Raw genomic sequence first — 27,813 nt, forward strand, 5'->3', positions numbered from 1 at the left:
TGACAAAAAAGAATAACGAAAATTAATAATTGCATTGGAATACTGAAAAGTAAAGGGAAACGAAAATACAGAAGAATATATTGACTTTGACGTTTAACCCTCTCTTTCCTTGTCTAAGGTTTAACCAAGGTTTAACCCGTGAGTGGTTTTATTGTCACTGTCAAAATTTCTGTTGTCAAACTGTCAAGCACAGTACAAAGCAGGACATTTCCGTTATGTATTGTGGTTGTCAAATTTATTGTAAAAGAAAACAACACAGTTGATAAATAAGAATATAAAATATTATTTTAATAACTATTTTATTAAATATCAATCAAACCAACAAACACATTCATCTCCATCTTTTGGCAAGTTATATGTTAGTCTATTTCTGGACCTTAGGTGAAAATCGTTTTTTTCTTCTATATTATTTGATAGTAAGCCACCTGCAATCAATTTTTAAATGTCAACATCATTACTTTTTTGATAATATTACTCATATTAGAAATATTTATTTAATAATTATTAATACATCAAATTGCTTACATTTTTACACATAATAATAATAGTCTCTCTTTTATACTGCTAATGAGGCTTTGGGATTATAACAGGGTAGTCTTCTATCTCCAGGGCCTACAAGGAAGGGCCAGTGCTACGCTTCAACCGCCTATTATTATGCCTGGTTTTACCCAAAGTACTCATTTTCATTCAGGCTGAGTCGACCTGGGGCCTGTATCATTATCATCAATGGTGATACAGCCCTATAAAAAAGCCTTGACCTTCCCAAGTCTATTACTCCAGTCAGTTCTATCGATTGTCAGTTTTCTGCGCCTATTTTTCTACCATCCTCATCTACATCATCCTTCCATCTGAGCTTTGGCCTGTCCCTATTTCTACTTCCCACAAGTTGTGACATAAGGATTCTTCTAGGAGGGTTGTCCTTCTGTGATCTTGCTAGATGTCCTGCCCATCTTGGCCTTCTTATTTTTATAACAGATACTACATCTTTACCACCAAATATATTCTTCTCAGGATCCTTTGTTCAAATATAGACAGAAGGTTTTCATCTGCCTTGGAGATGGTCCATGTTTCCCATCCATATGTTAACACTGGTTGTATAAGGGTTTTGTATATGACTTAAGTTTCTGCTTCTCATATGTCTACTGAGTCCAAAATAGCATTTGTTTGCTAGGATTATCCTTCGCTTGATTTCTTCTATCATGACATTCTCCTTGGTGATCAGGGAGCCTAAGTATGTGAATTTGTCCACCACTTCAAAGGTAGAGTTATCAACCATGAATTGGTGACCGATTTTTCTGGCTTTATTGTTGGGTGTTGATGCCTTCATCTTAGTTTTCTCCCCATTTACTTGCAGGCCATATTTTTTAAGGCATTTGAGAAGGTGGTATATATGTTTCTTCTAGCTTCTGAGTCGGCCTGGGGCCTATAGACATTTAAAAGTGTCTAGATGTTCTAAGCGACGCTCGAATTTGATCTACAGCCTTCTGCGTGAAAGCTATCCTATCCTAAGGATAGCTAAAGATATGATAGGGTAGCTAAGCTATCCTATTGCTTGAGCTATTCAACATTTTTACACATAACAATAGTTTTTTAAAATATATCAACTATCTGCACCAACCATGAAATTACAATTATTTAGGGATTAATAAACCTCAAAACTAATAGACAATTTTTTGTTTTAGCTAAACAATGAGGTTTCGTTTTTGTGGAGATGCAGATTGTCCAGATTGGGTTTTGGTGGAAATTAATACCCTTTCGAAATTATCATCCATTAAACTGAAACTTTTAGCTCAAGTTGTCGCTCAGGGCATAATTAATCCACCACTACAAATGGACAAAGCAGAAAAATTATTTTCAGAATCTAAACTTGACGCAGATATAGATTTAAAAGCTTGTATAGCTTGTATAACTTATATTTTAACATCAACTACTCGTTTTAACTGTGACAGCAATGCTTTACAGAATGAATTGCAACAACTAGGACTCCCTAGGGAGCACAGTACATCTCTGAAGAGAGTTGTGGATGATCAGATAGGGGCTCTAACAGATAAATTTAGAGCGGCATCTCTCAAAGTTAATCCTCTAGAAGATATTGTCGCTACTGTAGATGCAGATCTTAAATGTGCTATTCTAGATTTAAAAATTAATGGTGAGAATCGTTCTGTAGCTTTAACTCCTTTCACAGTGAATGTATTGCTTGAGAATTTGGAAGAAGTAAGGAAGACCATGGTGGAATTAAAGGAAGCGTCTTGATGGAAGTGAGATGTATGTCAACAGATTTGAGAATTTCTTTAAAATATATATGATAATATACAGGATAACCTTTCTTCAACAAGCAGCTGTGGTGAAACTTTTTAGTATTGGGAAATGTGAAAAAAATTCATGCAGTTTTGGTCTTTTTATTGGAATATGTAATACTAATAATGGTTTTCCCTATACGAAATAATTTTGGAGGATTTTTAAATACCTCTAGCAATTTTCAAACTTCTCTCTCTACAATAAGCTTAAGAATTTTCTTAAGTTGTTTCTTGTCATATTTTAATATCATTTGATATCTTTAATTGGAATTAATGAACTGATAGTAAATAATAAGCTTAAGAATTAAAATGAAATATGAAGTCATCAGATGTTATATTTTATAGGTATCTGTTGGACTAAACATAGATCTGCCACTGTGTGAAAATATCTATAAACCACACCACCACTTTGAAGTCTACCTACAATATAATATTATGTGTTATATAAGTTTGAAGTCTCTTATCATCCTTGGAAGGTTTTCTATAATCTCTTTATCATATTTTTTCATTTATGTATTATTATTTTTATTGCCCAATTCCTTTATGACAAAAAATACAGAACTAGGAGACATTTTGTTAAAAAATAATTAACAATGCTTGTTGTGTTATATTTTATATTAAATAATTAACTCTTGTATTTATAAAATGTATATTTTTAGTCTTAATACAAGTTGATTTATTAATTTGTTAGTTTAAAACATCCGAAAAATAATTTTCCAACATTGTTTTCAAATTTCTAAGAGATGTCAATAATAATTTTCACTGATTGCTGAGGATGAACAAAGTGAAATAATTGTGTTTAATGCAATAATACATGTTCTATGCCATATTTAATTGTTCAAATACACTCTTTAATGAATTATTATAAGATGGCATGAACGAAAGTCTAACTGGTTAAGATCGTAGGCGCAAAATTTCGGGCCACTGCTTTTTAAATGCATTCATTTTTTCGAATCCTGAGAAAACTAATAAGTATTTTTGAAAAATTTAAACGCTGAATGAAATATTATACACATAGTTTCAAAAGTTATGCATCACCCCTCGTATACACGATGTTTACGCTTTTATAAATTCGTATCTGTATCATATATTTAATGGTCCTTTTTTATAAAAAATATACCTTTTTTGGTTTTTTATTTTATTTGAATACCCTTATTGAATACCATTTAGTTGACCTGGTTTTGCCAAGATGTAAACCTGAGTCTAAAATTCTTCTTCTAATTGTAGCCAACGATCCTCTGACTCCTGTAGCATGCCTGAATTCTCTTTGGAGAGCTGGTACAGACATAGAACAATTTCTACGGATGGAAATTCTGATATATCCATTCTGTCGATCATTGGTAACTCGCGGTCTACCAGACCGAGCTCTATTCCGTATCGAGTTTGTCTCCAGGAACCTATTGCATATCCGTGAGACATCACTCTGAAAAACACCCACTCTTTCCACCACGAACCGCTGTGAATGGCCTTCTTCAACTAAATAGAAAATTTTTATACGGTCCAACTCAGAAATTAAAATACGATTCATTTTTAATCACGTTTTCAAAAATTTCACCAGAATACATTTTTCAAATGTTTACACCTTGGCAAAACCAGGTCAATTAAATGGGTATTCAAATTAAATAAAAAACCAAAAAAGGTATATTTTTTATAAAAAAGGCCCAATAAAGATGTGATACAGATACGGATTTATAAAAGCGTAAACATCGTGAATACGAGGGGTGAGGCATAACTTTTGAAATTATGTGTATTATTACCGAGGGCCAAAAGTCCCTGAAAACTTCTATGTTTATTTTAAGAAGTTACAGGGGGTGAAGAAAAAAGAGAAAATTGAGTGTGATTTTTAATTGCAACTATCTCATTCAAAAGAAACTTTTTGTTTCTTCTAAGGGACCTTCAGCCCTAGGTAATAATATAATCCTTCATACTGAATTTTAATTTTTTTAAAATATTTATTAGTTTTTTCAGAATTTGAAAAAAAAATGAATGCATTTAAAAATAATTGGCTTGTAATTTTGCGCCTACGCTCTTAAACAGAATATGCTTAAATCATTGATTAATAAGTACAGGAATATTTATAAGAGGAATATTTATAATCAATGCTTAAATATAATCTACATAGGACAATATTTACTTCGTAATACAATATTTAGACATAAAAGTATTAGGTATACAAAGGGAGACAGACTAATGGATTTTGAGCGATATAGTAAGTCACATCTACATTCTCCTTGGTACCATTTACCCAAAGCTCTTTTATGTTTGCTTTTAAATTTATTCTCTGGCTTCTTCGTCTGGTTTGTACCTAAAACGTTATCAGATTAAACTAAATATTACATTTGTCAAAATTAAACATATAGGTGCAATGAACGAGAACTTTTCATGTATGTATCGGTTTTAGAATGTCTTTCGACGTTGTCCGATGCCTAACTTCCACGTCCTTCTATCATCTCATTGGCCATCTCTAAGATCCCTTGTACTCATTGCTTTGGTTACCCCTTCTTTCCATGTCTTTTTGGGTCTTCCTCGTTTTATGCGGTTTGGTGGTACCCACTGCATGATCTTTTTGGGCAATCTTGTGTCTTCCATTCTTTGAACATGACCATACCAAATCAACTGTTTCCTCTCAATGTCTGTTGTTAAGTAACCATCTATTCCAATTTGGTGTCTTACTTCCTCATTTCGAACTCTTTCCCTACGGGATATACCTAACGATCTTCTAAACACATCCATTTCTACAGCTTCTAATTTTTTCCTGTTGTTCTCGGTTATTCTCCAAGTTTCTGCTCCGTAAAGTAGGCTGCTTTTAATAAGTGTCATAGATATTGTATTTTTGCTGTATTCCTATTTCCGAGCTCCAAAGTATTCCATTTAGGCAGCCAATTGTTCTTTTAGCTTGTGTTACCCTTTTCTTTATTTCCTCATCGTCTTTTCCCGTTCTATCGAAGATTACTCCCAGGTACGTGTATTCACTGCAGGATGTGATTTGTTCATTATCCTCTAGTTCGATATTGGATAACTCAGCTCCTATGGGTAGGTATATAGTTTTTTCCACATTAATTTCCAAGCCCCACTGTTCATATTCCTCCTTTAGTTTTCTTGCCATATACTGTAGGTCGTCTTTATCATTAGCTATGATGACTTGGTCATCAGCAAATTGTAAGGTATATAAACAAACCTCTCCGAGGTCTATACCCATACCGTGGCATTTACGTTTCCGTTTCCACTGGTTTAGTGCTTTTGCAACATATATCTTGAACAAAGTTGGTGAAATACAGCAGCCCTGGCGCAGACCCTTGTTAACTATGAACTTTTTAGATAGTGCGTTGCCAATTTTTACTTGTGATGTAGAATTTTCATATAGATTTTTTAAGGCTTTGACTAGAGTGTAGCTGATGTTAGTTTCTTGTAGTGATTTCCACAATTTAGTCACAGGACGCTGTCGTATGCTTTACGGAGGTCAACAAACATGAGATGGGTCTCTTGATTGGTTGCTGATTTTTTTCAATTAATTGTTTTAGGCAGAAGACATTATCTGTGCAAGTCCTTCCAGCGCGGAAAACCAGCCTGTTCTTCTTCTTGTTCCCTATACTCCATCTCAATGAGATTTCTAAGAATGCGCCCGTACACCCGGCTTAGTGTACTAGTTACCGATATTCCTCTGTAATTTGAGCAATCCAACTTATTTCCTTTTTTATGAATGGAAGAAATATAAGCTACTTTCCATAAACTGGGTGGCGTGACACCGTTTATATATTTGTTCATACACCAAGTAAGTGCTTGAAAGAGTTTATCTGTGCCACATTTTATTAATTCGGCAGGAATATTTTCTGGCCCTGGAGCTCGACCATTTTTTAGTTCATTTATAGCTTTCTTCGCCATATCAACTCCCACTATTATCTATTCGCCTTCAACGAATACTTCTGTTGGTGATTGTGTGGTATATTCGGCTCTACTTTCTGTTAGCAAACTCTCGTAGTATTCTTTCCATTTTTCTGTTGATAGTAACTGCATAGAAGTAGTATTTCTTTCTGTGTTCTTTATTTTGTTTAAAAATTTTCATGTCTCTGAACACTTCCTTCCGCCTATGTAAGTGTTGATCTCTTGGCATTTCCTATCCCACATTTCTTTTTTTGCTGCTGTTACTTCTCTTCTTGTTGTTCTTCGTAGGTCCAAATATTTGTCTTTGTCTACTTGATGTTTAGTACTTAGCCACCGTGCGTACGCTTTCTTTTTCTCCATTATTAGGTTTTGTATGTCTTCGGTCCACCATAGCTTTTTACTGTGGCGCTCGGATTTTAAACCAAGCGCTTCTTTTGCGGCTGTTTGCATACTGTCTATTATATTTTCGTACACTTCTTCCACGGATACATTTTGGATTATATCTTCTAATTTTTCATTTAGTCTTCGTTGATATAGTGTTCTCGTACTTTCATGTTGTTCTTTTCAGAACTTTTCAACGCGGTGAAAACATCATACCTAGGTCACATACTGAGAAATAAGTACCAATATGCTCAACTAATAGTGAAAGGAAACATCGAGGGAGAGAGGGCTAGGAGAGATAAGACTATTGTGGCTAAGAAACATCCGACAACGGACAGTTCTAAATTTTGAACAGCTAATAAGAACAACTGAAGACAGACAAGAGTTTTCAATTGTAGTAGCCAAATTAAGGAGAGAGCACTTTAAAAAGAAGTTGTATCGTTTAATTGGACGTTGTATAAATAATAAAATGCTTTAGATACGTAGTACGTAACTCACGTTTTATTGTTGTAACCTCCGAACTCATTTTCCATATAGTTGGTTCTTTTGAAAGTGATCGATTTCCTAACATATCTTTGCATCCATGCGATATACTCCCTCCTGGGAATATTATACAAGTAGTGTCATCAAAGTTATTCTTAATTTCGTTAAAATTTGGATGAGTTTGATTTCCAACGCTTCTGACGTTTGATAATCCCGCACCTAAAATTAATAAAATTATTGATTAAGTTTATTCAAGAACACTTACCTTTATTTGTGCACCAGTTTGGCTAAATAGTGCACATACAAACAAAATCGATGTCCAACTTAATCAAACCATGAGAATAATCACTGGAACAATAAAATGAACCCCAGTGAGATGGCTGCCTACTTTGAGCAATATTGCTACACCAGATCTTCGCCGTACAGCAGCATTAGTGAGAGAATCGAGAGAGTACCAGAAAATTGTAGCCAACGTACAATTATCAATCCATCAAGAGATATCAGACATCTCAAAAGAGCATCAGCGACTGAGATCTAGAAATCTTCCGATCAGATCTGCCTAAAAAATTGGTGATTCATATGATATACATTATAGGCAATAGTCAACAAGACGGATGCCAACAACATAATCAGTCTATATTCAGATATCCACCCCAACTTAGGGTTTCATCGGATCAAATTAGCCCCGGTCCACCTGGGCGAGGCTTAATCGCATACGTACCGGATATGGTAAATATGCTGATTCGCTGTTTAAGTGGGGTCGTGCGGAAAGTCCACAGTGCGATTGCGGATCATCTAGAATCAAGATAGACCATAAGCCATTGTATTTCAGACTGCCTAAATCGTGCATATCGTGGAGACCTCCAGAAGCAATTCGCGATTAAAAACAAAGTATCTGACCTCTGGTGGAATTAATTTAAACTACTATAAGTGGTATAAACAAACCAGAAAATTGTTGATTTGAATGGAATTTGGTCACTATTTAAGAATTTTTAGTACATTTCAGCATTATGAGTACATTAAAATATTTGAAATCAAATCGGTATTGTTCTGTTCCTCAATTGAATGTTTGTTTACTTCAAGCAACAGCGAGAAGCGGAACTACCTGACTCGATAATGGCAAGTGCAACTATGCCGAAACGTCGTCAAAATAATGGTTTTTCTAAAAACCAAAATTATTAAACGCGGAGTCAAACCCGGAAAACCAAAGAAAGCGTATATATCCAATGGAAAACTAGCATCGTCTTGTTTTTTATGACAAAAATACTTACTTTGACATAAATTGTTTAGAGAACTATCGCACTTATGGTTAGGACATTTTGAACAAGGTTTCCCTTTTATGTAAATCGGTTGCCCTGCTACATTTCCTCCAGGTCCATAGTTGCAAATAAACTTTTCTTGATAAAAATCGCCCAGTTTTGCTTTATATATTGCAATTCCACAGCCAATGGCTCTACTATTTGCCCATATCATCTGGGAATAATGTCCTATTACTTTTCTTCCTCGATAAAGTCTATAATAAAAAGTTAACTTAGCACATATACTTGTTATAATATAACATACTCACTTATTATAATGTATTATATTAATCATATATTAAAGAATATTAGCAAACAAGTGATCAATATTCCAGAAAATAGATGCAGAAACTGTCCTTATCGGTGTACCCTCGAAGATATGTGGCTCGCCAACAAAGATGGAACCGACGTAGTTCGATACTGGGCAGAAATTCTATATGTCCGGCCACGATAAAGTAAAGTACCTAAGTCTGCATAAGAACTTAGAACTAACCCTCCTCTTTATTGGGCACTAGCAAGAGTGATTAAAGTCTTTCCCGGAAAGGATGGCCGAGTAATAGTTGTTCAAAACTAAAGATGGAATCTTCTAACGCTCTTTTACCAATCGTGTCCTCAACGTTTAGTGTTTAGTGTATTTTCTTTTAATAATGTGATAATATCGCTGGTAGCTATGATTAATGTGATTCCTAATACATTTCCAGTGAAAATAATAACTCTTTGATAAGTGTTGGCGATACAATTTTTTTATATGCGTGTCCGCGAATATTATAACTCCCAAAATATTTATAACGAAAAGATTTAGTTCATAATAGATGCCGACGAAAACAATTATTTCCTTTTCTGTTTCTGTTTCTGCCGACGAAAACAATTATTTCTGAGAACTTTTTAGTAATTATAATTTTCGTGGACCCACAAACATAAATGATGTTTTTTGCTGATACTCCTCAAAAAATAATGTTTTTCGCTAACACTTTATTAGGGATTATAATTTTCACAATCATATAATCGAAAATAATATTTTTCGCTGCGTTCATTGAAAGTTCTACTCTTAACGGCATTTTTTGGAGTTATACTTTTCGTAGGCGGCGGCGATATAAGTTTTTTATTTATGTTAACACGTTAAGCGCCAGACACAATATTGAAAAATTGCCCTTCAGGCCAAGGCATTTCGTCATAGCAATTTCGTCAATACACAGCGGTCCCAGGAGGTCCCTAGGGACGTCCATGGCATATGAGGAACTTCCTACATCGGTCCCTAGGTCCATGGCGCTTAACGTGTTAGAACCAGCGCTTCAACCGGGGCGAGTATGTATGTGAACAACAATTTAAATTAATTTTATTTGATTCTTGTCTTGTATATATAAATATTATTTCTAAATATTTTGTGACAAACTGTATCTTTTACGATAAAGACTTTTGATGTCAAGCGGGACCGCTTGAGTTCAGAGACATGCACATGTTATAAAACCAAACACATTCTGAACCACGCCCTTTGAAGCCCGGTATTAATATCGAAGAAAAATATCTCTTGTTCACAGAATCATGGTCCTTAAATATTTGGTATTGTCCTTTTATAGAAAAGGAGGGTTAATTCATTTCTTTTCTCAACAATTAGTGGAGATTAAAGTAAAATCGCACCGATATCTATAGAATAATAGAATAGAACACAGGATAGTATCAATAATTGTGCGAAACAGCTTACAAGAAGTTATACCTGGGCCACATACTGAGAAATAATAAGTATGCTCCAGTTAAAGTGAAAGGAAAGATCGAGGGAAAGAACGGACTAGGAAGGAAAAGACTATCGTGGCTAAGAAACATTCGATAATGGACAAGGCTAAATTTTGAAAAGCTAATAAGAAGAGCCGAAGACAGAGAAGAGTTTGCAATTATAGTAGCCAACCTCCATTGAGGAGATGTCACTTTAACAAGAAGAAGAATTATTTTTATCTTGATGCGTACCCTTCAAAGCTTTTTATATCTGACGGAATAACATTTTCTGCTGCTTGATGCCATTTTAATATGAAAATATCAAATTCTGTAACTTCATCTTTATTTACCAATGAACTAGCAACATTTTGGCCAACATATTTGTATCGACCTAAAAAATTATAAACAATATTAAAGATGTCGCTTTTGTTCAAAGCTATTTTATACTTTACTCGTTTGTCTACAAAGATCATGTTGTCTACTTGCGTTTAGTGGTATACATTGATCTACCCATCTTTGAGCTATTATTGCTAACTCCTCATCCCATTCCTAAAAATTAAATACGTAAACAGCGAGAAATTTAAAGAACAGAAGCATTATAGATCTCTTATGCCGGAAAACAAAATTCTGGTAACAACCTAACATCCGAGTCTTCTAATATTTGCAAGGCAAATGGAGCGCTAAATGATAGACATGAGGAGCACGGGCGCCCATATACAAATTTTAAGGGGGGGACCAGACGTGAAGATGTTGCACATTATATTTTGTATACTTTGGATAACCATATAAAGTTTACAGCACCCGAAAAGCTAGGGGGCCACACCCCTCACCTTGCCCATGGGTATGGGCGCCTATGATGAGGAGGGAATCTATAATAATTGCATTCCATAACCCGTCTGTTTATCTAGGTAAAAATCTAACAAATTTTTTCTTCCTAGTACTCAAAAGGTAATCAGAACAGCTTAAGAATTAATTTGTTTCAGAGACCACCATCACCCGTTTATGCAAATTTCGTTCTCTTGGACTTATCAGAACGGCCTGTGGTGTGCTCTGAATCAAACTAAATCCAACTGTCTAGATTATTTTGCTTACTAGACAGCAAAGAAATTAGAATACATATATAGAAGGCCAGAGCTACATTCTTTAAGATGAAGAAACTGTTATATGGAAACAATACTACTTTGAGATTGAATATTAGATTAGTGAGATGCTACGTGTTCTCTACTCTTTTATATGGTGTCGAAGGTTGGACTTTAACGGATACACTTCTCAAGAAGTCAAGAAACTGGAAGTCTTTGAAATGTGGGCGTATCAGAGAATCCTACGAATAAGTTGGGTGGATAGAGTTCGTAACGAAGTTGCTTTGCATCGGATGGGAAAAGTTACCGAAGTCGTCAGAACAGTTAAAAATCTCAAACTTGAATATTTTGGCCATGTTATGTGACACCCAGAGAGATATAATATATTCCATTTTTAATAATACAAGACAAGGTAGCACGCTTAGAAACCTGAGAAAATGGTTTAACAGATCCTCTGCATTCCTTTTCCGTGCCGCCGTCAACAAAGTTACTATAGCCAATTTGATAGCCAACGCCCGATAATCGAGCACGGCATACGAAGGAGAAGGCAGCTGAATTTAGTTAGGTTTAAAAAAAGGTTAGACTATTTGATCCTTTCAAAATATCTATATTTACCAATGGCATCATATTAGCAGCAGGTGGCAGAACTCCAAGTTTTCCCTTTGTTTCCCCTGATGCTACGAAATTTCTAATATCATTATGTAGGTCTACAATGTACTGTTTCTCGTCGCTTGATAAGGATACTTTTTTATATTCTAAACAATTAGGTCCTGGACCATCCTGAAAAAAAAAACCAAAGGGCTTAATAAAAACTTAATTTACATAAAGGAATTCCGATTGTTGGCTTAATAAGCGAAATTGTTGATTGACATTTTTTAGGAACATAAGAATCCAAAAAGGAACAGCAAAAGTTAAAATGCCAAAAAATCAATACACAAACAGATTCAACATAGCGGGAGGGGTAAGACAGGGTGATACACTCTCCCCAAGAATATTTGTGGCTTCCTGCTTCTTCTTTGGAAATGTTTATCTTATCTGCAGCAGCGAGAATAAGCAGCGTAGATGTTGTGTTAAACATATTCTGAGGTTTTTTAACCGGGATGTTCTTCTCCTCCTAGACCCCGCTTTTCAAATATTTCTCCTTCCAGGATGGCTTGTAGGAGGGCATATCTGGATTCATTTCACAGTAACTTTTGAGATTTGATGGTAGTCGGTACTCTCGGTTGAGAAGTAGGACAGAGAAGAAGAAAGGACAGAGAAGACGTAGCATCGCAGCATTACTTTTATGACAAGAAAGAAGTTGTGCCTCTTGAAGAAGGTCCCCGTCAGGTTGAAAGTGGATCTGACTTTTTCGATACGCTCTCTTATATTTTGGTTGTTGGTCCATTCTTATTTTATTATGGTGCTGAGGTAATTGTAGTTCACCACTCTTTCTACAGGGCCAGGGGTTTGTTTGATGTAGAATGTAGAGTATTAGTAACGTTTGATAATCATGAATTAAATTTTTTTGGTATTTAGTTTCATTTTCATGTTTAGCCCAATAAATGACCGTTTTGGAGTGTAATTTACAGGGGCAACTCCGAATTGCGTGAAAATTTCGATTTAGGTTCTACTTACCCTCCACTTCAAAGTTGAATTTGTGCCGTTGGTTGCTTTTACTTGGGGGTGACATTTACCCCTTCTCGGGGGTGAAAAACGCGTGTTTAAAATAAGGCCGGAAATGGATAAATTTACTTATTTTAAGCACCTTTTGTTCCATAAAGTTTTTTACATAAGTCAATACTTTTCGAGTTATTCGCGATTTAAAATGTTGATTTTTCGACAAAAAAACTACGTTTTCAGACCATTTTTCCCAAATAACTCAAAAGTAAATATTTTATCGAAAAAAATATTTTTAGGAAAAGTGTGGCCTATAAAAAAAAAACGAAAAAAAAATGGTTTATCAGTAAAGTCTACAAATTGAGTAGAAGCAAAGTTGTAGCTCATGAAAAATACGTTCTTATTCGTCTAATTCCAAATCGAATAATTCAACACGAAATCACCGAAGAAAGAAGTGTTTCGGGAAAACATTATTAACATTTTTAAAGCATCGAAAAAAGCTTGTTATTTGTATTTTACAAAAGTTTACAGCATCAAAAATAAACGAGTTACACTGAAAAAAAAGTTGGCCCCTTTTTTTTGGTAAAAAAAATGGTGAAAACCTCCCTCTATTTAGCACCCTAAATGAAATTAATCGTTTGGCTTATTTTTTAAAAGTGCTTATTTTTGAAAACATTTGTTTTTATAGTAAAAAAAAATTTTCTAAAAATTTTTGAAAAATTTTATTTTTTCAAAATAACTTAAAGAGTATTAGTGATAAGAAAAATCTTAAAGAGTAAAAAAATGTAGGTTTTGCTATTATAAATATGTTAGTTTCATTTTGTTTCTCCGTAAGACAAACATTGGTTAAGATAAGGCTATTCAAAATTTACATACACTCGTGATTAGTGACCCATTCAAGCTTTCTCAATTATAACCCTTTCAAAAATAAACACTTTAAACCGGTGAGACTGACAGATCATATAAAAAATAGATAGGTAAGTAAATTTTTTGTAAAGCGGTAGCGATTAATTTCATTTGGGGAGCTAAACACGGCGAGATTTTCATGATTTTTTACAAAAAAAAAGAGGGCCAATTTTATTTTGAGCGTAACTCGCTTATTTTTAATGCTAAAACTTTTATTAACAATTAAAACAAAGCTTTTTATAAACACTTTAAAAAAGTTTAAATGGGTTTTTCTCGAAAAGTGCCTAATTTTTCGGTGATTTTACCTTGAAATATTCGATTTGGAATTAGACGAATAAGAACGTATTTTTCATGAGCTACAACTGTGTTTTTATTTGATTGATAGACTTTACTGATACACCATTTTTTTGGGTTTTTTATAAGCTACACTTTTGCTAAGGATATTTTTTTCGATAAAATAATATTTACTTTTTGAGTTATTTGCGAAACACCGTCTGAAAACGTAGTTTTTTTTGTCGAAAAATCAACATTTTCAATGGCAAATAACTCGAAAAGTATTGACTTACGTAAAAAACTCTATAGAACAAAAGTTGCTTCCGGTCTTATCTTGAACGTATGTCTTTTCACCCCCGAGAAGGGGTGACTGTCACACCCCAAGTAAAAGCAACCAACGGCACAATTTCAACTTTGAAATGGAGGGTATAGAACATAAATTCAAATTTTCATGCAATTCGGAGTTGCCCCTGAAAATTACACGGTATCGCCGAATTTCCCGTTCATTTACTGGGCTAGTTCTCTATTGTCATTGTATGCTCTTATCTATTTAAGCATAAATTCCTAAAATTAATTTAAAATTTTAACTAGATAGGTACTTACCTTAGGATATAAACACAATGTATGTGATCCATTGTCACATAAAGAACAGTAATCAACTGCAACTACAGAATATACTATTCGCAACAACATAATAAATCGGAACATTTTATTTAGTTTTGTCATTTTGACATAAATAAAACAAAAATAAGTTTGAAAAAACTACGTGTCGTTCTTCTTCTGTGCGCAGAATTTTTCAAAAGCTTAAGATGCGTGAGGAAGAGTTACGTTTGGAAATATAAATGTCCTGAAAATTTCGAAAAATTAAAAATAAATATTAACTGGCGTCAATTTGAGTCCAAGAGTAAAAATGTAGCACTTTTCTTCCATAAAATTTTTCGCTCGTTTTTCTCGTGTGCTCAAAATTTTTCTACACCATTCATGAGAAAAAAATCCGGTTGGAGATATAAATGTCTTGAAAATTTCATAAAATTAAAAATAAATATCTTTTGGCGTCAAATTGAGTCAAACTAGAGCACTTACGTACAATTTTCCACTCGTTCTTCTCGTGTACTCAGAATTTTTCGACAGCTTACGATTCGTAAGAAAAAAAATTCCCATATCGATACTGATGCCGATTTTTTCCTTTTTCCAGCCAAACTGTGGGTTGGCGATAGGGACAAATACACATTTTTGGAATCAGCTGGACCAAGTGCGTCTACCAACGCCAAAAAGTAATGAAAACAATATTTCGAGAATTTTTTTCAAAAATTTTTGAAAGGATTTTTTCAAAATTCGTTAGTCGAATATATTGGCGTCAATTTGAGTCCAAGGGTCAAACTGTAGCACTTTTCTTATATAAAATTTGCCGCTCCTTCTTCCCGTGTTGTGATGTGGCTGTAAAAAGCACAGAAGATGCCGAACATTCTGGATAATCAATTTAAGTCTTTACATGCGGAACAATTGAAAAAAATCACGATATGGTTTTAGCCGATTGGAGATTCAAAGTGGGATACATTGTTGAAGCCATAGGCATTTCACATGCCTCAGTTGTTTCAATCTTGAATGATCACTGGAATATGAGAAAGCTTTCTGTAAGATGTGGGACAATTTCGTAGGAATGTTTGGCGTTGTCCAGACGTAATATGGATGAGTTATAGCGCCGTTTTGTAACCGTGTACCAAACGTGGAGCTACTTTAACACACTGAAGACCAAACAACAGTCAAAACAGCGGGTTTCTCGAGGCGAATCGGCGCCAAAGAAGGCAAATGTGGATTTATCAGCCAATACAGTCATGGCGACCGTTTTTTGGGATGCACGAGGTATAATCCACATTGACTAACTTCCAAAGGGGAAAAAAATCAATGGCAAATATTATACCAACTTATTGGGTCGACTCAATGAGGAATTGAAAAAAAAAAAACGACCGCATTTGACCAAGAAAAAGTTCTTTTCTATCAGGACGATGCAAGGGTACACACATGTGCAGTTTACATGGCAAAAATCTTTTGCTACGAATTGCTCCCTCATCCACCTATTCTCCAGATTTAGCCCCCAGTGACTATTTCTTGTTCCCAAACATGAAGAAAGGGCTCGGTGGAAAGAGATTTGACTTCAACGACAAAATCATCTCACAAACAAATGCCTATTTTCATGACCTCTACAAATCATATTTTTTGGGAGGGATTAAAAAATTGGAGAAACGTTGGAGTAAGTGTATAGAACTCAAAGGGGACTATGTTGAAAAATAAAATAACTTTTTATATAAAAAGCTGTGTTTCTTTCAAAAAATCACGGACTTATTGACCCACCCTCATATTTTTAGCTGAATTAATAATTCAAGAACGTTTAACCCTTAACCAATGATATACGGTATGCCTAGTGTTGCCAGGTCCGATTTGTTTTTAATCGGTACATAAGCAAAAACTAATCGGGATTTAGGGTTGTAGATCGGGACAAAATAAACAACAATAGCATAGTCAATGACCGTTTTGGAGTGTAATTTTTAGAGTCAACTCCGAATTGCATGAAAATCTTGTCTTAGGTTCTACTTACTGTATACTTCAAAGTTGAAGTTGAACTTGTACCGTTGGTTGCTTTTACTTTGGGGGGTGGCAGTTACCTACAGTTACCCCTTTTCGGGGGTAAAAAACGCGCGTTTAAAGTAAGTCCCAAAATGGATCAACTGACTAACTCTAAAAAACTTTTGTTCTATATAATTTTTTAACTAAGTCAATACTTTTCGAGTAATTTTATCGAAAAAAATATTCTTAGTAAAAATGTAGCTTTTAAAAAGTAAAAAAATCGTATGTTCAGAAAGTCTATAAAACCAGTAAAAGCAAAGTTGTAACTCATCAAAAATACGTTCTTATTCGTCAAATTCCAAATCGAATTTTTCAACTTGAAATAACCAAAAAATTAAGCAATTTTCGGGCAAAACCTATTAAAATTATTTAAAGTATTAAAAATCTTTAATTTTCTTTTATGTAAAAATCTCTAGCCTTAAAACTAAGCGAGTTACGCTCAAAATAAAGTTGGCCCCTTTTTTGGTAAAAAAAATCGTGAAAATCTCCCCCTATTTAGCACCGTAAATAAAGTCAATCGTTACCGCTTTACCTACTTTATATGTGCATTGTTTATACGATCTGTAAGGTTTACTGGTTGGAAGTGCTTAGTTTTGAAAAAAATTGGTTTTATAGTAAACAAAATTTCTAAAATATTGGAAAATAAAAGTATTAGGGATACTAAAAATCTCAAGGAGTAAAAAGTAAGTAGGTTTTGCTTTTATAAATATGATATATTCATTTTGTTTTTCTGTAAGACAAAAATTGGTTAAAATATGACTGTTCATAGTTTGCATACACTCGTGATTTGTGACTCGTTCAGGCCCTTTCAGTCATGTAAAAATACATAATTAAAGTAAATTGTTTGTAAAGCGGTAACGATTAATTTCATTTGGGGTGCTAAGCAGGGGGAGATTTTCACGATTCTTTATAAAAAAAAGGAGTCAACTTCATTTTGAGCATAACTCGCTTAGTTTTGATGCTAGAAACTTGTTTAAAACATAAAAATAAAGATAATGAATGGGTTGCATGTGTGAGTCCATACTATTGTAGTAAAGAAAAAAGAGACGTTCTCACAAACAATTTATTTTACAACTGACGGCCGGTTTCGCTGTCTACAATATTCACAGCATCTTCAGGTCACGGTAAAAGTAAAATTAAATGTTTCCGGTATAAGGGAAGAATATAGTAGTATTCAATATCATACTTTTTCTCCAAATTATGCTAAAGGGAGAGATGGTAGAGGGACAGATTTGATTGTAATGTACAAACAAAACAAAATAATTGGCAGGATCTTGAGGGGATTAGTAAGGGAACACGACATTAAACCGTGAAACCAAAAATTGTTAGTTATATATAAAGTGATGTTATTTTTAAATTTTTTAAAGTGTATATTTTTAAATTTTATTGGGATTATTAGATGTTGTTCTGGATGTTCAAGAACTGATGGATGTAAGATTGGTTGTGCAATTTTCTTAAAAACAGACTTGGTCAATTGTGTATTATTTGTGGTGTGATTGTGAAAATGTTTTAATTTTTATTTGTTGGAGACATTGAAATTAAACTGAACAATAGTAAATAGGTAAAAATTTGCTAAAATTTAAAAGTGTCAAACTATAAAATCATTAATAAATAATTCAGAATTAAATTCAAATGTGAAGGTAACTAACTGTACATGAAATTAAATTTATAGTAATATAAAGTTATGATGATTTGTGCAGCAATGAATGAGATTTTATGAGATATTACTAAAAAGTTAGAAAAAGGCAAATATGAAAAAATAGATGAAAAAATGATTCATTTATGTTAATATCTGTTGAATGTAATAAATAGTTGAGTAGATTGAAAAATTAATCTCACAAAATCTTTGAAAAAGTTACCTGGTTGAGCTGAATTATATGGTTTCTTTGAAAAGTTAAAAAAGTTTTTGAAATATTTTTTTTTTTTTATAAAAATAAAGCTTCATTAAAAAAGTTTTAATTGATTTTTCCCGAAAAGTGCTTCATTTCTTGGTTATTTCATGTTGAAATATTTGATTTTGAATTTGACGAATAAGAACGTATTTTTCATGAGCTACAACTTTGCCTTTGCTGGGTCTATAGACTTTACGAGTCACAACTTTTTAAATTTTATATTATGCTACATTTTTTCGATCAAATACTTACTTTTTGAGTTATTTGTGAAAATCACCTCAAAACGTGATTTTTGTCGAAAAATAAACATTTTCAATCGTAAATAACTCGAAAAGTATTATAACTAAGTTAGAATTCTATAGAACTAAAATTGCTTAGAATTAGTCAATTTATCCATCTCCGAACTTACTTTAAACGCGCGGTTTTTCACCCCCAATTAGAGGTGACTGTCACCCCCCGAGTAAGAGCAACCAACGGCACAAGCCGTCCAAATTTTCAAGCAATTCGGAGTTGATCCTGAAAATTACACGGTATCGCCGTATTTCCCGTTCATTTACTGGACTACAAGGTATTTCTATAATCTGTATTTAATCCTACATAATAATAATAATCAGACGAAATTACAAAAAAAAATCGTAGATTAAGTAAATTATTTATTTTTTATTAAAATTATATTTTTAATTCGATTTTGCCGCTTTTAGGAGTGCCTTGTTTTTATAACATAGTTATAAAATTCACTGCAAGTAATGAAATTGATTTTCGTGGATGAAAATCGGGACATTTTCCCGATCAGGTACAAATCGGTACGCGTCCCCAGACCCCTGAAAATCGGGACGTCCCACGCAAATCGGAACACCTGGTAACTGCCATACCACGCCGAAAATATATTTTGCTGTAAAACGTGTTTTATAAAAGATTGCTAGAACACCATCTTTGTACTTTCAAGTGATGTGTAATTTATTGCATCTGCTCTCAACTGCTGCAGTTTTAGTATGGCTTAGTTTTTGAGCTACCTTGACGTAAAGTTTTCTTGCGGTATCACGTACCGCATGTCAGTGCTTACGTTTCTATAGTTAAAAGCAGTTCAGTGAATTTTTTCGCTATTACTATGGTAGCAAGTTCATCCAGTTGTTCCACGTTCAACTGCTTTCAACATTATTTATTTTAATATTTTTTAGATACCAATACTCAAGTTTTTTGTAATTCAATTTATAAAGGATTTTGTAAGAACGTCCACCATTTTTTAAATATTATGCAGGCGTTATGCGTTCATAATTTTCTTGAAAAATTAAGTTTATTTTAAAATAAAAATGTATACCATTTTTATTCAGTTGCAATGCGAAGGTAAAACAATCTTACTTTTCAATTAGAATACGGAGTGCAATCCAGCTCTCTGAATCGCGATTTTCGATTCTTATTGGAATCTCATCGGAGAGAGCGCAGGCTTGTTCTCCATATCCTAACTGACTAGCACCGAGAGCTTTTCCCACACATTGCAACTGAAACAAATAGGGTAGGTGACTAGCGTCATCTGGCAATTGAAAGATGAAGTCTTTCAATCTTAAATCAACATTAATAATATTGAAAATATTAAAAATATTACTAAAAGATTTTTAAATTGAAAAACTTATTGGTACATTTTCCTGATGACACCTCCAAGGCTTCTACAATTTGCAAGCCAAATGGATGCTGCAGTGAAGACAAAGGGAAGGAATTCTACACTATGCAATTCACATCCCCGTCTGCAGCTTGGTAAAGTTCCAACGGAAAATGCACCTAGTTACTCTACGGAGTAATACGAATATAAAATAAAAATGTATACCATTTTTATTCAGTTGCAATGCGAAGGTAAAACAATCTTACTTTTCAATTAGAATACGGAGTGCAATCCAGCTCTCTGAATCGCGATTTTCGATTTTTATTGGAATCACATCGGAGAGAGCGCAGGCTTGTTCTCCATATCCTAACTGACCAGCACCGAGAGCTTTTCCCACACATTGCAACTGAAACAAATAGGGTAGGTGACTAGCGTCATCTGGCAATTGAAAGATGAAGTCTTTCAATCTTAAATCAACATTAATAATATTGAAAAAAATATTACTAAAAGATTTTTAAATTGAAAAACTTATTGGTATATTTTCCTGATGACACCTCCAAGGCTTCTACAATTTGCAAGCCAAATGGATGCTGCAGTGAAGACAAAGGGAAGGAATTCTACACTATGCAATTTACATCCCCGTCTGCAGCTTGGTAAAGTTCCAACGGAAAATGCACCTAGTTACTCTACGGAGTAATACGAATATAAAATAAAAATGTATACCATTTTTATTCAGTTGCAATGCGAAGGTAAAACAATCTTACTTTTCAATTAGAATACGGAGTGCAATCCAGCTCTCTGAATCGCGATTTTCGATTCTTATTGGAATCACATCGGAGAGAGCGCAGGCTTGTTCTCCATATCCTAACTGACCAGCACCGAGAGCTTTTCCCACACATTGCAACTGAAACAAATAGGGTAGGTGACTAGCGTCATCTGGCAATTGAAAGATGAAGTCTTTCAATCTTAAATCAACATTAATAATATTGAAAATATTAAAAATATTACTAAAAGATTTTTAAATTGAAAAACTTATTGGTACATTTTCCTGATGACACCTCCAAGGCTTCTACAATTTGCAAGCCAAATGGATGCTGCAGTGAAGACAAAGGGAAGGAATTCTACACTATGCAATTCACATCCCCGTCTGCAGCTTGGTAAAGTTCCAACGGAAAATGCACCTAGTTACTCTACGGAGTAATACGAATATAAAATAAAAATGTATACCATTTTTATTCAGTTGCAATGCGAAGGTAAAACAATCTTACTTTTCAATTAGAATACGGAGTGCAATCCAGCTCTCTGAATCGCGATTTTGGATTCTTATTGGAATCTCATCGGAGAGAGCGCAGGCTTGTTCTCCATATCCTAACTGACCAGCACCGAGAGCTTTTCCCATACATCGCAACTGAAACAAATAGGGTAGGTGACTAGCGTCATCTGGCAATTGAAAGATGAAGTTTTCCAATCCTAAAAGCAACATTAATAATATTGAAAATATTAAAAATATTACTAAAAGATTTTTAAATTGAAAAACTTGAAAAAGATTGCACTCCGTATTCTAATTGAAAAGTAAGATTGTTTTGCCTTCGCATTGCAACTGAATAAAAATGGTATACATTTTTATTTTATATTCGTATTACTCCGTAGTGTAACCAGGTGCATTTTCCGTTGGAACTTTACCAAGCTGCAGACGGGGATGTGAATTGCATAGTGTAAAATTCTTTCCCTTTGTCTTCACTGCAGCATCCATTTGGCTTGCAAATTGTAGAAGCCTTGGAGGTGTCACCAGGAAAATGTACCAATAAGTTTTTCAATTTAAAAATCTTTTAGTAATATTTTTAATATTTTCAATATTATTAATGTTACTTTTAGGATTGAAAAACTTCTTTTTTTAAGTGTATTTTATTTGGAGCAGTATTTTAGTCTACATCAGTGTAGTTGACGTAAAAAAGAAATACAGTGTTATGTATAAGACAAATTCATATTGAAAACAAAGGAGAATAGGCAACGGTACAGTGGCGTGCTGGCCATATAAATGAATCGGTGCAATCACCGAGAGGCTGCGTCCTCTTGAGGCCGGTCAAATAAGCTTTTTCACAAAAAATTTTAGATTTAACAAATTTTTTTTTTAATTTCTAATCGCCTGATATTGATCTTTTTTATTTGTAAAATATAGTTTAAGTAAATGTATAAGACTCTATACCGGGTGGTGAATTGGAAAGCGGGCCATAGGAAACTCAATGTAAAATTCTAAACTGTTGAATTCCTGCTTCCCTAATTATTTTACATCAAAAGTCATAAGAAACTATTTGTAGAGAATTGAAATCTGTATTGAAAACAACTGTTAATATTGTTCTACGAACAATAATTATTCAAAATTTTGTAAAAATATAATACATTTTTCAGAGTAATACGCCAAAGTTAGGCCACACGCAATACCATAATGTGTATAAGGTTGCATTTGTTGACAATAAATTTATTATATTAACAATTTGAACTGTCAATTTTTTTATTTATTTTATCAATTACTGTTTAAAACACAATAAAGTTGATAAGATACCTTTAGTTAAGGAGAAGTATTAATAATAAAGATATCTTCTTCAGCCAATAATGTGCTCACTGTCAGTTAAATAATAACGTGTGGCCTAACATGCCCACACATACCTACTGCGGTAAATACATTATATTTTTCAAAATTTTGGAATGTGTTTAAATCGTAGAACAATTGTAACTTCTGTTTCTAATACAGATTTCAATCCTCTACAAATAACTTCTCATGACTTTTGATGTAACATAATTAGGGAAGCAGAAATTCAACAGTTTAGAATTTTACATTGAGTATCCTATGGCCCGTTTTCCGATTCACCACCCGGTATACATAAATGATTGCTATCTACAGATAATATTCATTTTCATGCACATAGGTATATTTATGGTTTTACAAAATCCTTCAAACAACCAATATATTATGTACTCTGCACAATATAAAAATGGAAAAAGTCTTGCACATTTGAGGCCATGAGAGCCAGAGTGGCCTAACTGATTTTAAAATTGTTTTACATAATTGATTTTTTTAGGAATTGTATGTTGACCAATAATGATTCTTGGTCCACATAAAACTACTAAAACAATCGGACATTGTTAGCTTCTGATCATTTTCTTTGATTATGTAAAGTAATTTTAAAATCAGTTAGGCCACTCTGGCTCTCATGGCCTCATTTTTGATTGAATTATTGGAAGTATCGGAAAACGATTCGATCAAGACAAATCGACTTATGATGATATGAGCACTCTACATCCTAGAAATGTTGATACAATAAAAAATGGTACACCTTTAACGGCATTTAAATCATTTACTGAAAAACTAAGAAATTTTTATCCTACCATATCTGCGACTGCAATTAGAGAAGAAGTTGTGGATTTTGCTGATAAATGGATTGTATTAAAAAATAGGATTTTGCAAAATATGCGCTGAAATTGTAGAAGATAGAGTTAATGATAAATGTTCAGTGCACAGAACATATGAAGGATGCTATTATTAATCCTATTGCTAATATTAAGCTAATATTAATTTATAATGAACATGAAGTTACAAATGACAATGTTGTTGATAATACCGTGAAAACTTCACCTCCGTGTGATACTAAAAAGTGTAAATATTGTATAGCTAGCTTGCTATTTGCATAAGTGCAACTTATATCAGTGTGCTTATCCAAATTTAAATATAGTACAGAAGCATTTATTAACTCTTTCAGTGACACAAGTATCTTGAGAAAGAAGCTTTTCAACGTTGAAATATATAAAAAATCGGTTAAGAAGTACTTTAAACACAAGATCACTTAGAAACATTTATGCTAATGACGATAGAAAAAGAAGTTTGTATGAGCATAGTAATGATGAAATAATCGGAGAATTCGCTCAAAAGTCTACTTTAATGTGGAAATTATTCATCGATAGTTAATTGTGTTATAAAATAATGGTAAAAGAATGTTTAGATTATTGCGTTGTATTAACATTTAGAAATTGTTAAATTAAAATATTTACCCTGAACTAAAAATTGTACTCTCTTGTATAATTGATTTACTAAAATTCAACTTAATACAAAGGTAATTGAAAAATTCCCAAAATTTTATTTTACTTTTATCTTAATTACATTAAATTCATATTTTTCTATTTATTCAGAAAATTATGGTTTCTGCCTTACAGCATACAATTTTGTCATACATGTGATAATATTTATTATTTGCAAGATTGCTTATTCTTAAATAAAAAAAATATAGCAAATTAAAAAAAAATCATTGAATTCAAAGTTTTATGTTTGATTTAAAAATAATTTATATTTTTGTTTTATAAATAACGAATAAAACATCCTGATAATAGAAGATAAGATGTGGATGGGAGGCCGCTTTTCTATAAAATCACCGGGCCGCTTGATAAGTTCCAGCACGCCACTGCAACGGTACGACATACCGCATCGCATGTCAGAGTCTTCGTCCTGAAACATCCACGTCATTGTTTACAAAAATATTAGTTTTAAAGTTGGTTGATGTAAATTTTTTAATAAAAAAAATGACTTTGTTTTTCTAGATTCTAGAAGTTTGTAACCGTTGTATATTTTTATATTCTTCATCAAGAGAAATAAAATAATTCGTATTATACAGTTATGAATTTTCACGTAGTGCGGCAACTGCGCTATCGGCCTGTGCACGTGCGCTGAAAAGATTCAAACGGGTATGGCGCGAGACTGAACCCCACTTCAAGTCCGAAAATATACTTTTAACCATTGTTGAAAAGCCAAAAGTCTGACACTCGCGGCGCGCCGCGCTCTATTTTCAGTTTTAGTTTAGTTGCTCTTCGCGCCGTTCTACTCGCGCTTCGCATCCGAATTTGACTTCCACGTTTAACAAAAATATTTATCAAAATAAAAAAAAATCAGAGTTCATGGAAAAACAAGACGAAGTGACCATAACGAAAGTTTCCGTCAAGAAAGAAAATTTAAACGATGATATCAAGGTAAGTTGGTGTATGTGTGATAAAAATAGTGTATTTGTTTAGGAAATATAAGGCGACCAAATGTGCGATCAAGTGATTCGCTCATTTATTTTTTCTGATGATCTTGCGCGTGTTTCGTTACATCATGGAAATATGAGAATAGAATTTATGTTTCTAAACCTGTCATTGACTTAACTTTTTCAAAATAATTTGGAGAAAAAAACACTTTTTCTTTATTACTCAAAATTTCGCAAATTATTTATCAGCATCATTAAAAAACAGCACAATATAATTAAAATTTTGTATAAAAATAAGAAAAGAGAGATTGGACAATGAATATGACTTACAGATTTAGAGTTGTTAACTAAGTATCTTCAAAAATTTGCACGCTTGTTCAAAACAGTACCAACAATGTTAGTTAAAAGTATACCTAAGGATTTACCTATGTTTAACTATTGATTAAAGGCACAAAAAGGAAACATAAAAACAACTAAGCTAGAGCAGATTTCTATTCATTCCATAGGTTTTTTATCTTTTAGAATACTTTCCTCTGTTCTCTCTTTTCCGGGTTATCCCTATTGTTACTCCCAAGTAGCTAAAGGTGGATGCAGTTTCAAATTTATGATTCTGTGTCATTAAATATTTCTGAGTCGTTGTGTTGTCCTTCCTTATCGTCGTGTATTCTGATTTTGGCTGGTTTATCTCTAGCTCTATTCTCTTTGCTTCCTTATCTAATTTTTCAACTGCATTTATAAGTGCCATCTTCGTCTTCGCTATTATGAGTAGATCATCTACATATGCTATTACTTGGAGCTGATCTGTAATAAGATTTTTATTTGCAAATCTTGTCATCATTATTGCTCCAATATCAAATTACAAGTTTGTTTACTTTGATCTCCTTAGAAATTATCCCGTTGAAACTAATCTTTGCTGTGGTGTTCTTTAGACTCACTGTTAGCATATAGTCTTAATTTTTCTGGGATTCCAAGATATTCTAGCTATCTAGCTCTTCCATAATTTTCGTCCGATTATTTTTATCAAAAGCGCTTTTGAAATCTATGAATATTAGGTACGTGCATTTATCTATTGTATTCTCTCGATGATTTTTGAATTATTTGCTCCAGTTTATGTAGATGATAGGTACTATAATACCTATAGTGTATTTTTTGTCCATAATTTGTTGTATTAGCTTGTTTTTTTCGTTGTGTAATTCTCTTCCTCCGTATTTTATTAATTCCACTGCTATTTCATCTTCTCCTGCTGTTTTCCATTTCGGAGGGTTTTAATTTCTATTTGCACTCCTTTTTCTGTGGGAATTTTTACTTCGTCGTTATCTTGTACTTTTTGTTTTACTTCTTCATCGTAGTGTGTTTCCTCCGCATCCGAATTTCATTTTCACGTTTCACAAAAATATTTATCAAAATAAAAAAAAATCGAATTCATGGAAAAACAAGACAAAGTGTTCATCACGAAAGTTTCTGTCAAGAAAGAAGATTTAAACGATGATATTAAGGTACGTGGTGTACTCGTATGTGTGATAAAAATAGTGTGTTTGTTTAGGAAATATAAGGCGACCAAATGTGCGATCAAGTGATTCGCCCATTTATTTTTTCTGATGATCTTGCGCGTGTTTCGTTACATCACGGAAATATGAGAATAGAATTTATGTTTCTAAGCCTGTCATTGACTTAACTTTTTCAAAATAATTTGGAGAAAAAAAAACACTTTTTCTTTATTACTCAAAATTTCGCTAATTATTTATCAGCATAATCAAAAAACAGCAAAATATAATTAAAATTTTGTGTAAAAATAAGAAGAGAGAGACTAGACAATGAATATGCCTTACAGATCTAGAGTTAAAAAAAGTCAAAAATATGCATGCTTGTTCAAAACAGTACCAAAAATGTTGTACACCTACCTATACGTAATTAGTGATTAAAAACACAAAAAGCAGACCTAAAAACAACTAAAACTAAAGCAGATTTCTATTCATTTCATATGTTTTTTTCCTTTCAGAATTCATTCCTCTGTTCTCTCTTTTCTGGTTTTCTCTATTGTAACTCCCAAGTAGCTAAAGATGTGAATACAGTTTCAAATTTATGATTCTCTGTTTTTAGATCTTTCTGAATTGTTGTGTCGTCCTTCCCTATAGTCATGTATTTTGATTTGTGCTAGTTTATCTCTAGCCCTATTCTCTTTGCTTCCTTTATGTACTTTTTCAACTGCAATTTTAAGTGCCATCTTCGACTTCGCTATGGCTTCCGTATCATCTCCATATGCTATTATATGGAGTTGATCAAGCCTGTCATTCACTTAACTTTTTCAAAATATCAGATTTATTTGCGTTCAAAAGCCATTTTAATGTTTACAATTTAATTTTTTAAATAAGCTATACGCTCCCAAGAGAGCTGAAGCTGTTTTTACTTGAAGCTCTGATTTGTGTGGGAATCATGCCATTCCGGGTTTGATTTTACAGTTTCTGATGTGACTTTGCTGTTTCCACTACTTTTCCCCATTCTTCTCTCTCTTTGATTGTCCTTCCTATAGTTTTAATTTCCATAATCCTTATGTCTTCTTTCACTTGTTGTCTCCATCTCAGTTTAGGTCTGCCTCTGGTTCTTTTACCTGGTGGTATCATTCCGTTATAACTCTTATCGGATTGCTCTTCCCTCTTATCATTATCTGTCCATACCGTCTAATTCTTTGTGCTTTTATTGCTCAAACTATGTTCTCTTGACCCATCTTTTCTTGTATTTCGTCATTCTTTGGCTTGCATCCTCTTCGTTTTCCCTCTTT

At 33.3% G+C, this 27,813-nt stretch overlaps 3 protein-coding genes across 6 annotated transcripts in view; 2 read left to right on the forward strand and 1 right to left on the reverse strand.

Annotated features, from left to right (window-relative positions):
* The first annotated feature begins 181 nt into the window (after window positions 1–181).
* Window positions 182–2,980, forward strand: LOC114338460 (COMM domain-containing protein 4). Of its 3 annotated transcripts, none has more exons than XM_028289069.2 (2): window positions 182–358; window positions 1,683–2,980. In XM_028289069.2, the coding sequence occupies exon 2, from the start codon at window positions 1,690–1,692 to the stop codon at window positions 2,251–2,253; it is 564 nt and encodes a 187-aa protein (XP_028144870.1). In that variant the 5' UTR covers window positions 182–358; window positions 1,683–1,689; the 3' UTR covers window positions 2,254–2,980. The 3 variants fall into 3 exon arrangements, with proteins under 3 accessions (XP_028144870.1, XP_028144876.1, XP_028144866.1); XM_028289075.2 differs by having other exon boundaries at window positions 182–347; XM_028289065.2 differs by having other exon boundaries at window positions 231–381.
* LOC114338443 (venom allergen 3-like) lies at window positions 310–14,701 on the reverse strand. 2 transcript variants are annotated; one of them, XM_028289050.2, is made up of 7 exons: window positions 14,512–14,700; window positions 11,746–11,910; window positions 10,504–10,600; window positions 10,304–10,442; window positions 8,315–8,556; window positions 7,059–7,262; window positions 4,370–4,602 (listed from the first exon to the last, which is right to left on the reverse strand). In XM_028289050.2, exons 1-7 carry the CDS (start codon window positions 14,632–14,634, stop codon window positions 4,412–4,414), a joined length of 1,161 nt encoding a protein of 386 aa, XP_028144851.1. In that variant the 5' UTR covers window positions 14,635–14,700; the 3' UTR covers window positions 4,370–4,411. The 2 variants fall into 2 exon arrangements, with proteins under 2 accessions (XP_028144858.1, XP_028144851.1); XM_028289057.2 differs by lacking the exons at window positions 4,370–4,602; window positions 7,059–7,262 and adding an exon at window positions 310–425 and having other exon boundaries at window positions 14,512–14,701.
* A 9,790-nt stretch (window positions 14,702–24,491) lies between these two features.
* Window positions 24,492–27,813, forward strand: part of LOC114338392 (sine oculis-binding protein homolog) — a 90,193-nt gene continuing 86,871 nt past the window's right edge. The window contains exon 1 of the mRNA XM_028288987.2: window positions 24,492–25,038. Coding sequence (XP_028144788.2) covers window positions 24,967–25,038 — 72 coding nt within the window. The 5' untranslated portion in view covers window positions 24,492–24,966. The remainder of the gene's footprint in view (window positions 25,039–27,813) is intronic.

This window comes from Diabrotica virgifera, chromosome 6 (assembly GCF_917563875.1).
Source record: "Diabrotica virgifera virgifera chromosome 6, PGI_DIABVI_V3a".
Taxonomy (NCBI): Eukaryota; Metazoa; Arthropoda; class Insecta; order Coleoptera; family Chrysomelidae; genus Diabrotica; species Diabrotica virgifera.

What these genes read in the sequence shown, in the direction of transcription:
- LOC114338460 (XM_028289069.2), top strand. Translation starts at nt 1,690, where the DNA reads ATGAGGTTTCGTTTTTGTGGAGATGCAGATTGTCCAGATTGGGTTTTG.
- LOC114338443 (XM_028289050.2), bottom strand. Translation starts at nt 14,634, where the DNA reads ATGACAAAACTAAATAAAATGTTCCGATTTATTATGTTGTTGCGAATA. An exon ending in TGATCTTTGTAGACAAACGA is followed by an intron (nt 10,443 to 10,503) that starts GTAAAGTATAAA and finishes ATAATTTTTTAG; the next exon opens with GTCGATACAAATATGTTGGC. An exon ending in GATATAAAAAGCTTTGAAGG is followed by an intron (nt 8,557 to 10,303) that starts GTACGCATCAAG and finishes TTTTTATTATAG; the next exon opens with ACTTTATCGAGGAAGAAAAG.